The 13,853-nt window shown below is 38.1% G+C and overlaps 1 protein-coding gene across 4 annotated transcripts in view; it reads right to left on the minus strand.

The window, feature by feature from the left end:
• LOC139960481 (solute carrier family 12 member 6-like) overlaps positions 1-13,853 on the minus strand; it is a 49,827-nt gene that overhangs the window by 4,910 nt on the left and 31,064 nt on the right. For all 4 annotated transcript variants that reach the window (XM_071958875.1, XM_071958866.1, XM_071958885.1 and 1 more), the window contains 16 exons: positions 13,321-13,452; positions 12,880-12,978; positions 12,282-12,339; positions 11,469-11,762; positions 10,540-10,758; positions 9,885-9,989; positions 9,504-9,592; positions 8,053-8,132; positions 7,480-7,568; positions 6,340-6,446; positions 5,932-6,048; positions 5,175-5,264; positions 4,662-4,753; positions 3,702-3,809; positions 3,047-3,342; positions 322-455 (listed from right to left, as the gene is read on the minus strand). In XM_071958875.1, the coding sequence (XP_071814976.1) occupies positions 322-455; positions 3,047-3,342; positions 3,702-3,809; positions 4,662-4,753; positions 5,175-5,264; positions 5,932-6,048; positions 6,340-6,446; positions 7,480-7,568; positions 8,053-8,132; positions 9,504-9,592; positions 9,885-9,989; positions 10,540-10,758; positions 11,469-11,762; positions 12,282-12,339; positions 12,880-12,978; positions 13,321-13,452 (2,109 nt within the window). The remainder of the gene's footprint in view (positions 1-321; positions 456-3,046; positions 3,343-3,701; positions 3,810-4,661; positions 4,754-5,174; positions 5,265-5,931; positions 6,049-6,339; positions 6,447-7,479; positions 7,569-8,052; positions 8,133-9,503; positions 9,593-9,884; positions 9,990-10,539; positions 10,759-11,468; positions 11,763-12,281; positions 12,340-12,879; positions 12,979-13,320; positions 13,453-13,853) is intronic.

Genomic DNA, 13,853 nt, shown 5'->3' on the forward strand with positions numbered 1-13,853 from the left:
AATAAAGATCCCTCAAACCTGAATAAAAACTTCCCACGTAAAAACAGAAGATGCCCTGTTTGAAATGGGATCGCAATATCCTGTTCTGGAGAACAAATTCCTTCATAACTAGACCGATCACGAGGGTTCATCACCAAGGAAACATGAAATCTTCTCTCTCCACTGTTAACTTGTCTACTTTACTGACATTTGATTTACTTTTGATAGTCAACAAGACAGCTTTTACCGTACTCAAACTGTACAACAATGTCACAGTTTCCCATAGAAAAGACATCATCGTACAATTTCCCAATTAAGCCATCATATTACATTAAAGGATACAGTGTTGTTCAGCCTTGGCCATCTTTGGAGGACCAGGTAGATTAAGTATGACCAGTTTTGCCTCGTGTGACTTATCCACGATGATCTCATTTAACCTGACGGCTGTGTGCATCCTCATGACATTACTACTGGACCTGGATCATGAAAATCAAAAATTAAATTAAAAAAATTTATTTCACGTTAATAGTACAAGACAATTATTACGACAGTCCTAGCCTTCATTCACAAATTAGTTAATGTAATACAGAGGATAAATATTATATTTAAGCACTTTATTACAGGGATGAGCCTGGGGTAAAAAAAAACCAGAATGAAAACATTTCATGGTTCCTTGCTGCTGTTCATTAGTTCCATTCAAAGGGAAATTTCTAACAAAGCCCTTATACAACAACAGTAATTTATGCTCACAAACTTTTGTTGCCAAAGTAATGCTAAGCCCTGATATCAATTGCAACACACATCAGTGTGTGAAGACTATCTACCATTATCATCATACCAAGTTTGACAAAATTCCGACTAGTAATAGTAGCCAAGTAATTGCAATTTGGAGTATTTCACGTTTGACCCCATGACCTCATTAATATTCATGAAATGAGCACCAAAATCAACAGGGTTAATCTACTTACTATGGGCCACCCACTCACCAAGTATGGTAATGATTGGTCATTCCCTTGTTGAGTTATTGTGCATACAAACTTTTCATAACGAAATAATGCTAGCCCCCCCCCCCCTATAAACATGCATGATATCAATTGAATGTGTGGAGACTATCTACCAATATCATCATACCAAGTTTGACGAAATTCCAATAAATAGTAGCCAAGTTATTGCAACTTGGGAGTTTTTCACGTTTGACCCGTGACCTCCTTAATATTTTTTAACTTTGACCTCATATAACTTCGCACACGAAGGTCACACGGGGGTCAACCTATTGACATTTATGATCAGAAGGTACCTTTGGCATCTGAAGATAGCATCGAAACTGTAAAAATCCCCAAACACGAAAAGGTCACCAGAGGTCAAATTGAGGTCAAGGGTAACCCAGATGCGGGTCGACAACTGGATTACATTGAAGCAGCTCCCAACCTTAACGGACAGTTCGTTCTCAAGTTATCACCCAAAATACTAGTTTTTTTATCATTAATTGACCTTTGGTGACCTCGGATCACATGACCGTTAAGTTTGAAACATTCCCCTATACCATTTGCAACTTGTCCCAAAATATCAACCGTGTCACACCTTGGAACTGAGAGTTATTGCATTAAATGTCTGAAAATTAACTTTGACCTCGTATAACTCCGCACACGAAGGTCACACGCGGGTCAACCCATTGACATTTATGATCAGAAGGTACCTTTGACATCTGAAAATAGCATCCAAACTGTAAAAATCCCCAAAACATGAAAAGGTCACCAGAGGTCAAATTGAGGTCAAGGGTCACCCAGATGCGAGTCGACAATTGGATTAAATTGAAGCAACTCCCAACCCTAACGGACAATTCGTTCTCAAGTTATCACAAATATACTAGTTTTTTATCATTAATTGACCTTTGGCGACCTCAGATCACATGACCGTTCAGTTTGAAAATATTCCCCTATACCATTTGCAACTTGTCCCAAAATATCAACCGTGTCACACCTTGCAACTGGGAATTATTGCACTAAATGTCTGAAAATTTACTTTGACCTCATATAACTTCACACACAAAGGTCACCTGGGGTACACCTATTGACATTTTTGATTGGTGAGACGTGAATATAGCATCAAAACTGTAAAAATTCGAACATTTTTTTCTTTGCCCATTTTCTCACCCAAAATACTAGTTTTTTAACATTAATTGACCTTTGATGACCTCAGATCACATGACAGTTAAGTTTGAAAATATTCCTCTATACCATTTGCAACTTGTCCCAAAATATCAACCTTGTTACCTTGGCACTGGGAGTTATTGCATTAAATGTCTGAAAATTAACTTTGACCTTGTATAACGTTACACACAAAGGTCACCCGGGTGTCAACCCATTGACATTTTTGATCGGAAGGTACCTTTGATATCCAAATCTAGCATCAAAACCATCGAAAAAATACTAGTTTTTTAACATTAATTGACCTTTGGTGACCTCCGATCACATGACCGTTAAGTTTCAAAATGTTCCCCTAACCAGTTCACAACTTGTCCCAAAATATCAACCTTGTCGCACATTGGCACTGGGAGTTATTGCAGTTTTAGTATTTTGGGTTTTTGGACCATAACTGACCTTTGGTCACCTTTGTGGGCACCAAAAACAATAGGGTTCATCTACTCACTATGGGCCACCCACCCACCAAGTTTGATCATGATCAGTCAATCCCTTGTTGAGTTATCGTGCATACAAGCTAAAGCGTCACACACACACACACACGCATACACACACACACACGCCAACCTGAATACATAGGTTCCTTTGCTTTTAGCAAGGAACCAAAAATCACGGAACTTTGCAAAAATTGCGGTTTAGGCTCCAGTTTGTGTATGCTACAGTGTGTTAGGATAATAAATTTTTCAACGAGGCAGAAAAGAAATCACAGATATTCCGCGAATTCGCGGACAAAGCTCATGACTGTTATTAGCTGTTACCAATGCCCCTGAATATTAACTATATGAGGGAACATACTCACCAATTGGTTATACATTCCTCAACAATCAATTTACTCACTTGTATGGTATAAAGTTGATGTAACTTACGGTTGAAGGTTCATCAAATTTTGAAATTCTTCGCTCTTCTGTTGGGCTGTCTGTCCGTTCTTTGGCTCCTTCCCGTTGTCTTTGGAGGAAGACTTATTCGCAGGCTCTTCAATTTTAACTTCAAGATCCTCGTCGATACTGGCCAACGACGGCTTGGCGCTGGCCTCGTTATCATTTCCTTCGGCGCCGGCGACGGCTACGTCAAACGCCGATATTGTAGAGGCTTCTCTCATCAGTTCAGGACGTCTCGGGACAGGAGACGATTTTGAATGATGATGGTCGACGATTGCTTGAGCCTATAGGTTAAACAAAATCCCTAATGAGATACTTCTTACCTACTTAGTTCGTTGTGAAAGGGGAGAAGAGGGGCAGAGATGAAGAGGGACAGGTATATTGGGGTGGGGGGGGGAGGGGAATGGAAGCTATGTAGCAGTTCTTTTCAATTGCTATTAAGGGTCAGTCCAGGTCAATTTTGTCAGTAGTAACATTTATTTTATGAGGAATGACACCCATCAAACAAATCTGGCTTCAATACAAAATTACAACTGTCAGTGACTTAGATTTCTCCAAAGATGTAGATTAAGCATATCACTTCACCAACAGGGAAGAAACAACTTAAAAAGGATCAAAAGAAGAAAAGAGGGGAAGGACCGACCTCTCTGAGACTCTCTTTCTTGGTTAGCTTCATCTGTCGTAACATCTCTGTTCTCTGTTCCATCCTCATTGTCCTCTCGTAGGTGTAAGCAGAGATGTCCGTGTCACACTAGAGGGAGAGGAGAAGAAATATTCACATAACTTTATATCCATCTCAACGCTGGCAATTGTTTATGTCGATGTACTGCACATGCAACTGAGCTGTTTTGGGAATTGTATTTAAATTGCTTATAACAGGTATCATATTTAAAAATGAACAAAAACTAGTATTTTAACATGAAAATAATTTAACATCAATTGTATTGCATAAGGAATCGATTTACAGAAACTTTTCTTTTCAAAAATTTTGTCAAATAAAACATCAACCAATGACACATGCTTCCTTCCGAACAACCGCAGGTAAATCCAGCCAGCTAAAGAAATATCATTTCTGCAAGCAATAAAAATGTCAGCACGCAAATTTGTCCTAATCGGGTATGCTAGTTGTTAGATTGTAGGCTTGAGCACCGTACTGTCATATTTTGATTTGAGGCATGGGAGGTGGAGCCGAGGGGGGGGGGTCATAAGGGCTTAGGCTTAAGCACCCTAATGTCCTATATCTCACAACATGCTCTCAATCTAGGCATGGTGAGATGATTTATTCTTTGTGACTCTTGGATCCAACCAATAGTTCTTTCTTTCCCAGGTAGAAAATAGAGAAATCCTGAACTAAATATTGATCAACTTCCTCTGCCTAATATCTTGCACGAACAGGATTTGGGGCAGGGGATTGGGTGGAGTAAGGGCTTACCTATATCTCTGCACAATGCTAAAAATATTTGTAGATCCTGTTGGACCATTTTCTCCATATCATTTTTGTAAACTTCCCTGTGCCCCACAAACGTTACATTTTGCACTAAACCAGAGCTTTAGCAGATGTGAATGGGAGTGAGGATAACTACTTATCAATTGTTTCACTTACCAATTCTACAACTTCAATATTTGCTTCTAATCTGAGATGATAGAGGAACGTCTTGAGGTCTTTCTTGATCTGGACACTGTTGTCTTCCATTTCTGTTCGAACCAAGATAATAATGTAGACAGTAATGTCTTACCTGATTTACTTTTTTTTAAACTTATTTTGCAAACTTTCTGTTTCTTCTTTGATACTGCTAGTGTATTCTTTGCTACGCAGCTACTCATGCATTTAAGCCATGCTTAATTCTATGTAGGTACAAGCAGTGGTTATGTGTCCCTCAACAATGATACAAATCAGTGGTTAAGTATCCCTCAACAATGATCAACAGATCAAGGTAACACTTTGTAACTGTCTTTCAATTTCAGAACTTTAAATTTGGAAAAGGGCAAAAAAGGGAACAATTTTTCTTTTATAAGTTTTCTACTTTAAAACCAAAGATTGGAAAATAAAAAACATGTGAATAAAGTCTTTAATTGTTCATCTCCACTGGTGCAACGACAGGGGACCGATACTTACGAGCAACAGTGAAAATCCTCATGTGACAGTGCTTCCAGACTTTATGCTGTCTGAGAAGAAATGGTAAAAGCATCAACATCCCTCCGTCATCTGTGTAGATTGGTCAAGGAACTTATAACACAGAGAGAGATTTCAGTGTATGATATGCACCATATCCACCGGCCCCCTCCACCCTCCACCGCCCCCTCGCAAGAAACATAATAATAGTACTAAAAATATCACGCTTAAGCGACCACAAATGTGGGAGAAACCTGCAAGGGCTTATGGGTTACAACTTACACTTGGAGTGGCTTCCAATTAAACATTTTAACTCAAATTTGGAATCTTTTCAAAAATTTAGAAAATCATTTCAGATGGGAAAACCGTAGATTGCTCTTGGATGAAAAATCCACCCTTACTTTGACCCATCCGGGTATCGAACCCGAAACCTCCCAATTGGTAAGCCTCATTGCTTCAAATGCCACCAACTTTATACACTCAGTCATCAGACATAACCTATAGACCCGCATACAAATCAACGCAAAATTCGAATAAACCAAACCTCTGTTCAAATTTGTCATATCCAGCTTCTAGACATGGTTTGGAATCTTTGCAATTGACCAAAGAAGTGCAAACGGAGCGTCAAATGACAGTGTTTGTTTCGGACGCTATACAGTAACGATGTCATTTTGTTAAAGACTGTACGTTACCATCCTTTCTCCTTAGGAGGGGGGAGGGACACTGGTAACAAAGAATAGACAACATCATGAAAGGATACGGACTATCCACCATATATCGATGGTTCCCTCTAACTTGTCTGTGTTTGACGGGAACATCATCACGTTCTTCACCACCAAGAGAGCATTCTGACTGGCTGACACTGTACGTACTGTGTCTGTGTGATTAGAAACAAAAGAAGGCATTAGTTACATGAAATTGTCTTTAAATCAATGTTTCTGATGTAATATGGAAGTGCCAATGTTCGACCTGCTATTCCTTTGAAGGTCAATCAGTGACAGCTTTAGCAGAGAACACAATACTTTTTAGGACACCACTACCGAGCAGTGATCACTGTGTTCTTCCTTGACCTATCTCTCTTCCTGTTAACTTTGGAAACTTATAGGTAACACTTCTGTTATAGCATTACTTCAGATTTGGTAAAACTATTGTTTGAAAGATCATTTACCAAGGAAGACTCTCCATGCCTTCTCATCAGTGGACTGCCTCCATTCATGGGGCCAAGCCATCACAACAGTGTTATGCTTCAGGCCTCCCAGACCACCCATCTGTACACTGCAGTGAGAATAGATATGACAAAAAAGATAAAAAAGAGGTTTGCTTTATAATATGGTGGTGTTATCTTCAGAAAAAAAAATACATCACTTATAAGTATAAGACATATTGAATAAACATTTTAATTAATAATTTAAACATCCTAAATAATTTGGGTAAAAGTAAGATGGCCTGACGTTTTGATCCTAGCAGGATCTTCTTCAGAGGCTAAATGACAAGTTACAGTAACAGAAGGGACAAAAACACGTACAGAATACAGACAGGTTAATGAGCATGGTGAACACAAAGAGATAGATTTAAGGGGATTAGTAGACAAGGGATGGAGAGAAGAATGAAAGAAACCAACAGGGTAAGAGGAGAGGTAGGAGATAAACAGTGGAGGGACAAAGAGAGAATATCACCCTAAATAATTTAATGAACACTTTATATTCAGTCTGGAATGCAGACACTATGCAGTTGCACATGCATTCAACTTAAGGGGAAAGTACAATGGATTGAAACCAACACTTTTGGCCAAGTGGCTAATCAACTAACATTACCGCCCATTTTGGACTGAGCATTTCTATTCCGAAGACCATTTTAATTAGAAAACCATGGATTTCTCAAAGAGGAAAAGGACACCTTACTTTTAAGAGCCAGCTGGCTAACTTTTAATATGTGACCTATAAGATGCATGGTTGCATAGACTCTACTATTACTGACTTTACCCACTGGACCAAACACTCCAGACTCCACTTACCAAAGGATAAGGTAAGTTAAACTAATAGAAAACTAATGGTCAAATACTGGGCAATTTCTTATTCAGGCTATTCAAAGCATCAAAGTTTATGCATAACTGACAAATCATCAAAGAATCTAATTTGATTGAATTCCTCTCTAGTATTTTTGTTTTTTGTTGTTATTATTGTTATTGTTGTTGACTTTAATCTGCTCTGGTTCTTTATTACTGTAGCTTATTTGCCTATTCAGAATATGCTATGATCAATGTTGTTAACTGTCAAAGATCTCAAATAAAAGTAAATAAATTTCTCACCAAGATGATAATCCATCAGAGATATTTTTAGAGATGAGCACCTGGCTGAAACCTTTCACTTTCTCTTCATTCATAACTCTCTTAAGAGACTGAAAGAAGAAAAGAGAACTCAATCATCAATAAAGCTATAAAGAAAAGTCAATGTGGAACTACACTAATCTTTAAACTTACTCAAAACATACTCTCAATCAGATAATGTTTACAACCGTTACTTCAACACATTCACTTCACAATCACTGCTTTACCATGAACTTTTAACTTTGCCGGATGAGCACAGTCAGTGTTTCAATTCAAACTATTTTCACATTTCGGGTTTGTCCGTTTGATAGATATTGCTTGCTAGCTATGAAACATCCGTTGAGGTGCCACGACAGATCTAAGTTGGTTCTGCAGACGAAACTCTGTTGACGTCCTTTGATGTCGTTTGGTCCTTTGATGTCGTTTGTACACCAGAAACATCCTTCAAGTACACACAGAAAACTTCATTACAAATAAAGTTAATTAGTTTTATTAAACAAGTTAAATAAATATTCATATCATACTGTAAGTCATTCTCACAACCAGTATGCTTACCTGCTGTGCAGCCTGGGCCTCAGGAAACTTTTCATTGTAGTTACCTTCAATGACTGATGCAACGATGGTCAAACCCTTACCTACAGTGAATAAGAAATATGAAACTATCATTGGACAGCTAGTTATCATGTAATTTCATGTCGTGTCAGGTCCTGTCATGTCATGTCATATCATATCATATCATGTCCTCTCATATCATGTCAGGTCCTGTCATATCATGTCATGTTATATCATGTCATATGATGTCATGTCATATCATATGATGTCAAGTCATGTCATATCATATCATATCATGTCCTCTCATGTCATGTCAGGTCCTGTCATATCATGTCATGTTATATCATGTCATATGATGTCATGTCATATCATATGATGTCAAGTCATGTCATATCATATCATATCATGTCCTCTCATGTCATGTCAGGTCCTGTCATATCATGTCATGTTATATCATGTCATATGATGTCATGTCATATCATATGATGTCAAGTCATGTCATGTCATATCATATCATATCATATCATGTCCTCTCATGTCATGTCAGGTCCTGTCATATCATGTCATGTTATATCATGTCATATGATGTCATGTCATATCATATGTCAAGTCATGTCATGTCATATCATATCATATCATGTCCTCTCATGTCATGTCAGGTCCTGTCATATCCATATGATGTCATGTCATGTCATATCATGTCATGTCATATCATGTCAGGTCATATCAAGTCATGTTATGTCATATTATATGAAGAAGTGTTCACTTAAAAAATGTAAAGTCAGCAAATCTGAATAAAGTTAACTCAATGCTCCAGTGACAGAATGTCAGCCATTTCAAACATTCATATTTTTGTTAAAGATGTATGCCACATAAGTACTTGATACTGCCTTTTCTGAGCATTAGTGTACCTCTTGGATGTAGATTTAATGACAATACATAAATTGGCATTCCCTGTTGACTTTTTACTGCTTCTTTGAAATTGATCAAGTACAGAACATATGTCTTGATTTGTAGACTCTGACATATCTTTTAATCCTTTCTTTGCTTTTTAATAAAATGTTTTGTGAAAACTTACTCCAGTTTAGCTGGAAATTTTGCAGCTTCCATAAGTCATACACTAATTTCCTGTAACAGAATGTAGCACATTTTCATGTGCTTGACAAAGCATGCATACCCATAATGCATCATGAGGTCATGTGACAGGAAACAGTACTGATCAATGTCATCAAGGTTAAGTTAGATGCTTGTGAAGGATTTTGACTGAGTCAAAGTTGGGCCATAATAGTCTACATTTCAACATTTTTTAATGAAGAAGTATGTGAACAAAATTGTTCTTTTAAGAAAAGTGAGTTTAATTAATATATATATGAGGTCCACTTCAGTTACAGAACGATTCTATTAAAATGCTTAGAAACAGCAATTAACTTACAGTATGAGGAGATTACAATTACCTGCTTTGAGTTGACTGGCAAATGTCAAAAGCTGTTTGAATTGCAGGGTAAGATCTTCGTTCAGTTTGCATAGAACTAGAATTTGAGGTCTAGAAGAGAAAATGAAGGGAGAATTGTCATCATTCACAAATAAGACCTTCATGTCTTTGCAAACAAAAAGAGGCACGACTAGTTTTAGTGATAAGAAAAAAGGGTTGAGCATGTAACCAACGAGTAGTCCCAAAAGGTTCTCACAAATGCATGTTAGAAAAGCGATGTATGCTAATGGTCCACAATGTAACATGATGCAATGCTGGAGGCACCATAACGACAAACAATGGAAGACAATACAAACATTGTCTTCAAAGATGAAGGCTGCACAATAATGAATGTTCCCCTCACCTCCAGTTTTTAGTATGAGGAGGGCCATCCTCCAGTTTAAGCAGGCTGAATCTGGCTGCTTGCAAGGACAAACCTCGAAGCCCATCTCCCCATTCCTTTTCGGCTCTGGAAGAAAAGAAAAGAAGAAATTGTTATACAAGAGAAATTCTTCTATAAATTCTTGAAACTTGATACACAATTGAAACATCAAGAATTTATAGTAACTAGCTATAGTCTCTTTTATTTTTCCCTCTTCCAATCCTCCTTAGAGAGGAGAGTAATCCGTGCCACTGATGAGAAAATAAACATGTTGCGACCAAAATTGTAGTCGCTATAAACTTAACGAAATGTATCTCATACATGAATACATACCTCAGGCTTCTAGCTGAGATAATATTCATGTTACATTAATATAATTATGTCACCATGGCCAATGTTTGCACTAGTAAGAATATATAGATGGAGAAAATTTGCAGGTCCCATTAAAACACTGGTATACCACTCAGATGGGGGGCACACACATACAATAGAATATCACAGTTAACTGAATTTTAACCATATCACAAAATTCAACCTAGCATGCTTTAATTCAACTTTTGTTGTTTTGTTTCATCTGTGAACTGGGATGAGTGTTGTTGTTACCGTAGTAACATGAGACAGAGGCAGTGTGTCTTACCCTTGGAATTCGATGTACTTGTAGATACTGGCTGCAATCGCCATGGCGACCAGAGCATAGTACCAACTCGAGATGAACATAACACTGACGCACAACAGCATTCCCAAGAAAGAGAGGCTCCAGTGGTAGTAACGGAAACGAGGCCTCCAGTTGGGGGCATTCAGGAGAGTTTGAAGAGCACAAGCAAGATTGACAAACATGTAGCACATAAGAAAGAACCTGATGACAGAGGTTCAATATAAGACATATATTATGTTCATATCATACAGATAATATGATAGTAACATTTTAAGAATATAAAATGTATTATACACAATCAATTAATCAATTCTGAGTTTAGAACTTGTGGTTTAACCTGACTCTAATACCAAGGGATTTAGTTTGCTATACCGAGAGAGGTTTAAACTACATGCCAATAAAATATTTCATTGAGATCCATATTGACAAAACTGTAATTATATATTGTATGGTGGGTCATATAAAGAGTCATATGGGACAAATGGAACCAAAGAGATGTTATTGACCTAGGGTCAGTTGGGCCATATGTCACCCAAATCCCTGGTATTAAATTACTTTTTTTTGCTTGGTGACACCAACTTTCACCTTGATTATCTGGGTGACATTCCTGCAGTGGTGGATGCTGGTACCTGGAGAATGGGTTTTGGGGAGGAGATATACATCTCCCCCTTTGAGAAATTTTTATATGATTAAGGGTGTTAAGTAACTAAATGGTGTTATATTATGCAGCTGTTAAAGTAATTTATACTAAAGATATTTTCACTAATTTTCACAAAATGGACAATCTTTTCTACCAAATTTTTTGGCGACCTTTCCGAAAACATTTTTGGAGACCCTAATAAGGGTTGTAATCCCCCAGTTTGAAAACCAGGGACCTAAATGATATCAGGGGTCAGTCGGAGGTCACTCACATGGTAATGATTGGTGCAACACTATCAAGACTGGCAATCAAGATTCCAATCCATGATATGAAAGTGGTAAGTAGCAAGGCGGTGGTGGGTTCCCCTGTAGCTGATCCTTTGGCAAAAATAGACAAGAACGGAATGAGTCCATCCTTGGCGATGGCCTGGAGGAGACGTGGTGCTCCCGTTAAGCTCTGTAGCCCTGCTCCCACCGTGGATAGGAATGAACCGATCAGTACCACCCACTCTGTAGGGAAAGCAATTTCAGCAGCTAACAGACCTCCGTCTATACTATCCCCAAACCTGAGGAAGGGAAGACCAAAAAAGGAAAATGGATGCATTGCGAGAGAGGACCCAGGCAGTAATCTTTATTAACGACAAACAAAAACGTATTAGATACCATGAAATTTAAACAGTTTATGAGCAATTTTTCAGGTGAAAACATGATTAATGGGGCAATTATTGAAGTGGAATCACTTAAACTATTAGATATCCATTTCTTGCTTCCATGCTTAAGGGCAGCACATCTGACAACAAAGAAATTGTTCTGAAACAGAATTTTTAGTTTTCTACACCTTGATATAGAAAACCGGTTGATAAACACTCTTCTGTTGAAATGCTGAATTGTAGGATCACGAAGCACATTCAACCCTTCCCCCTGCCCCTCTCTCCCTCACCTATCCTCCCCTCCCCTACCAACCCATTCCCTCACCTATCCTATCCTCCCAACGCCCACCATGACAAAGCGAGAACACAAGGCCAAATCCTTGGATACGACTATTTCACAGGAAAGAGATTCGATGTTACTATTGTAATACTCACTTGTCTCTCAAGACGACTCCTTCGACAGTGCTTCCAAACAAAACAACAGACGATAAATCTAGAGCGGTACGTTAAAGAGAAATGTGTCGAAAACCACCGTCATATAAACCCACTGGACGGAAACTATCTATTCCATTATTCTTTTGCTTTCTTTCTATTTTTCACTTTTTTGTAGTTGATTGAGAGTCCATTGGATTACTTCTCAAGTCACTTATACAACGTTGATTTTGGGGGAGTTTTGAAAGCATAACTCAGTTTGAATTGTAATCTACAGGATAGTTGTTTTTCTTTGCCATGAAATATTTGACAAAATGCACAATAATGCTTTTGTAATCGATAAAGTGGATTAAAATCCACAATTAATCTGAAGTGAACAGCCACCATCACCAAATTTGTCGTGAGGAGAAACTTTTACGATAGCTTGAATGTTTTACATGCAAATAAACAAAAAATAGCTGTCAAAAGTTTGCTATTCTTTTAGCTTAAACTTTATAGCCCTACCTTCCACACCTCCACCCCCCACCTGGCCCCCTCTATCTCTCCCAGCCTCATGCTTTCAACCATCTACACTTATGGAAAACTTTCATGGAAAGGATACAGATGAAGCTAGTGGTCAGGATAGCTCCGATGGTTCCCCTTGGAATGGAATACTGAGCATCTTTCAAATCACCCGATCTGTTGCTCCCTGCCATGATACCTGCCGAATGAATAAAGAAGATAATTGCATCCCTTTAACTCTACTTCCTCGAGAGATTTCAGTTTGTACACAAAACTTGATTTAAATTGTGTAAGTGTATGTGGATATGGGTGTGGGTGTTTTAATAAGTCTCAAATCTATGATAAAAACTGGGCACAAGAATTTTGGAATTACGGACCCAAAGAGAGTCCTTTTATAATTAAGAATAAAGTTTGATTCAGGAAATATGACGTCTTACAAAGGAGAGAATGATAAGAAGACAAAACCAAATTAACTCAGTGAAATACATTACAACTTTTACATTTATACAGAGGTTATGTTTTGAAAAGAAAGCCAACATACCAGTAACAGAAGGAAAGAATATAGCCAATAGAACTGTGAAGCTGGTTTGAATATCCGCAGCTATCTGACCATCAATGGCAGCTACCCTTGGCAACGCATCTCCAGCCTCACGATACTGACCAATGACGTTATCTGTCAACAACAACAAAAACAACAACAACAACAAGGTAAACATGTCCCAAAGCTCCAATTAGAATTGCAAATGGAGGATGTTGATGTTGTCTGATTCATCCTCAACCAACGACAAACAACAGTTTCTTCCTCCCATTTGAATGCTTGTTAAAGATGAAGAAAGTAAGTGAAGTGAGGTTGGTGGATCAGGAAATTTGCTTCATTTTTAGCTTGTTTTCCTTAAGTGCATAAAACTGAGTCTTTACAATTAACTGCATACCAGTAATAATTCACTGTGTGTGACCTTGCCAGATGGGGAAGGTGGGGAGGGGGGAATTCAGGAGAACGAAGAGCACATTGCATATAAACACCTTATAATCCTCTGTGTAGAGGTTTGATGAGCCTTGCTGCCCACCATAGAG

Source organism: Apostichopus japonicus, chromosome 3 (assembly GCF_037975245.1).
Source record: "Apostichopus japonicus isolate 1M-3 chromosome 3, ASM3797524v1, whole genome shotgun sequence".
Classification (NCBI taxonomy): Eukaryota; Metazoa; Echinodermata; class Holothuroidea; order Aspidochirotida; family Stichopodidae; genus Apostichopus; species Apostichopus japonicus.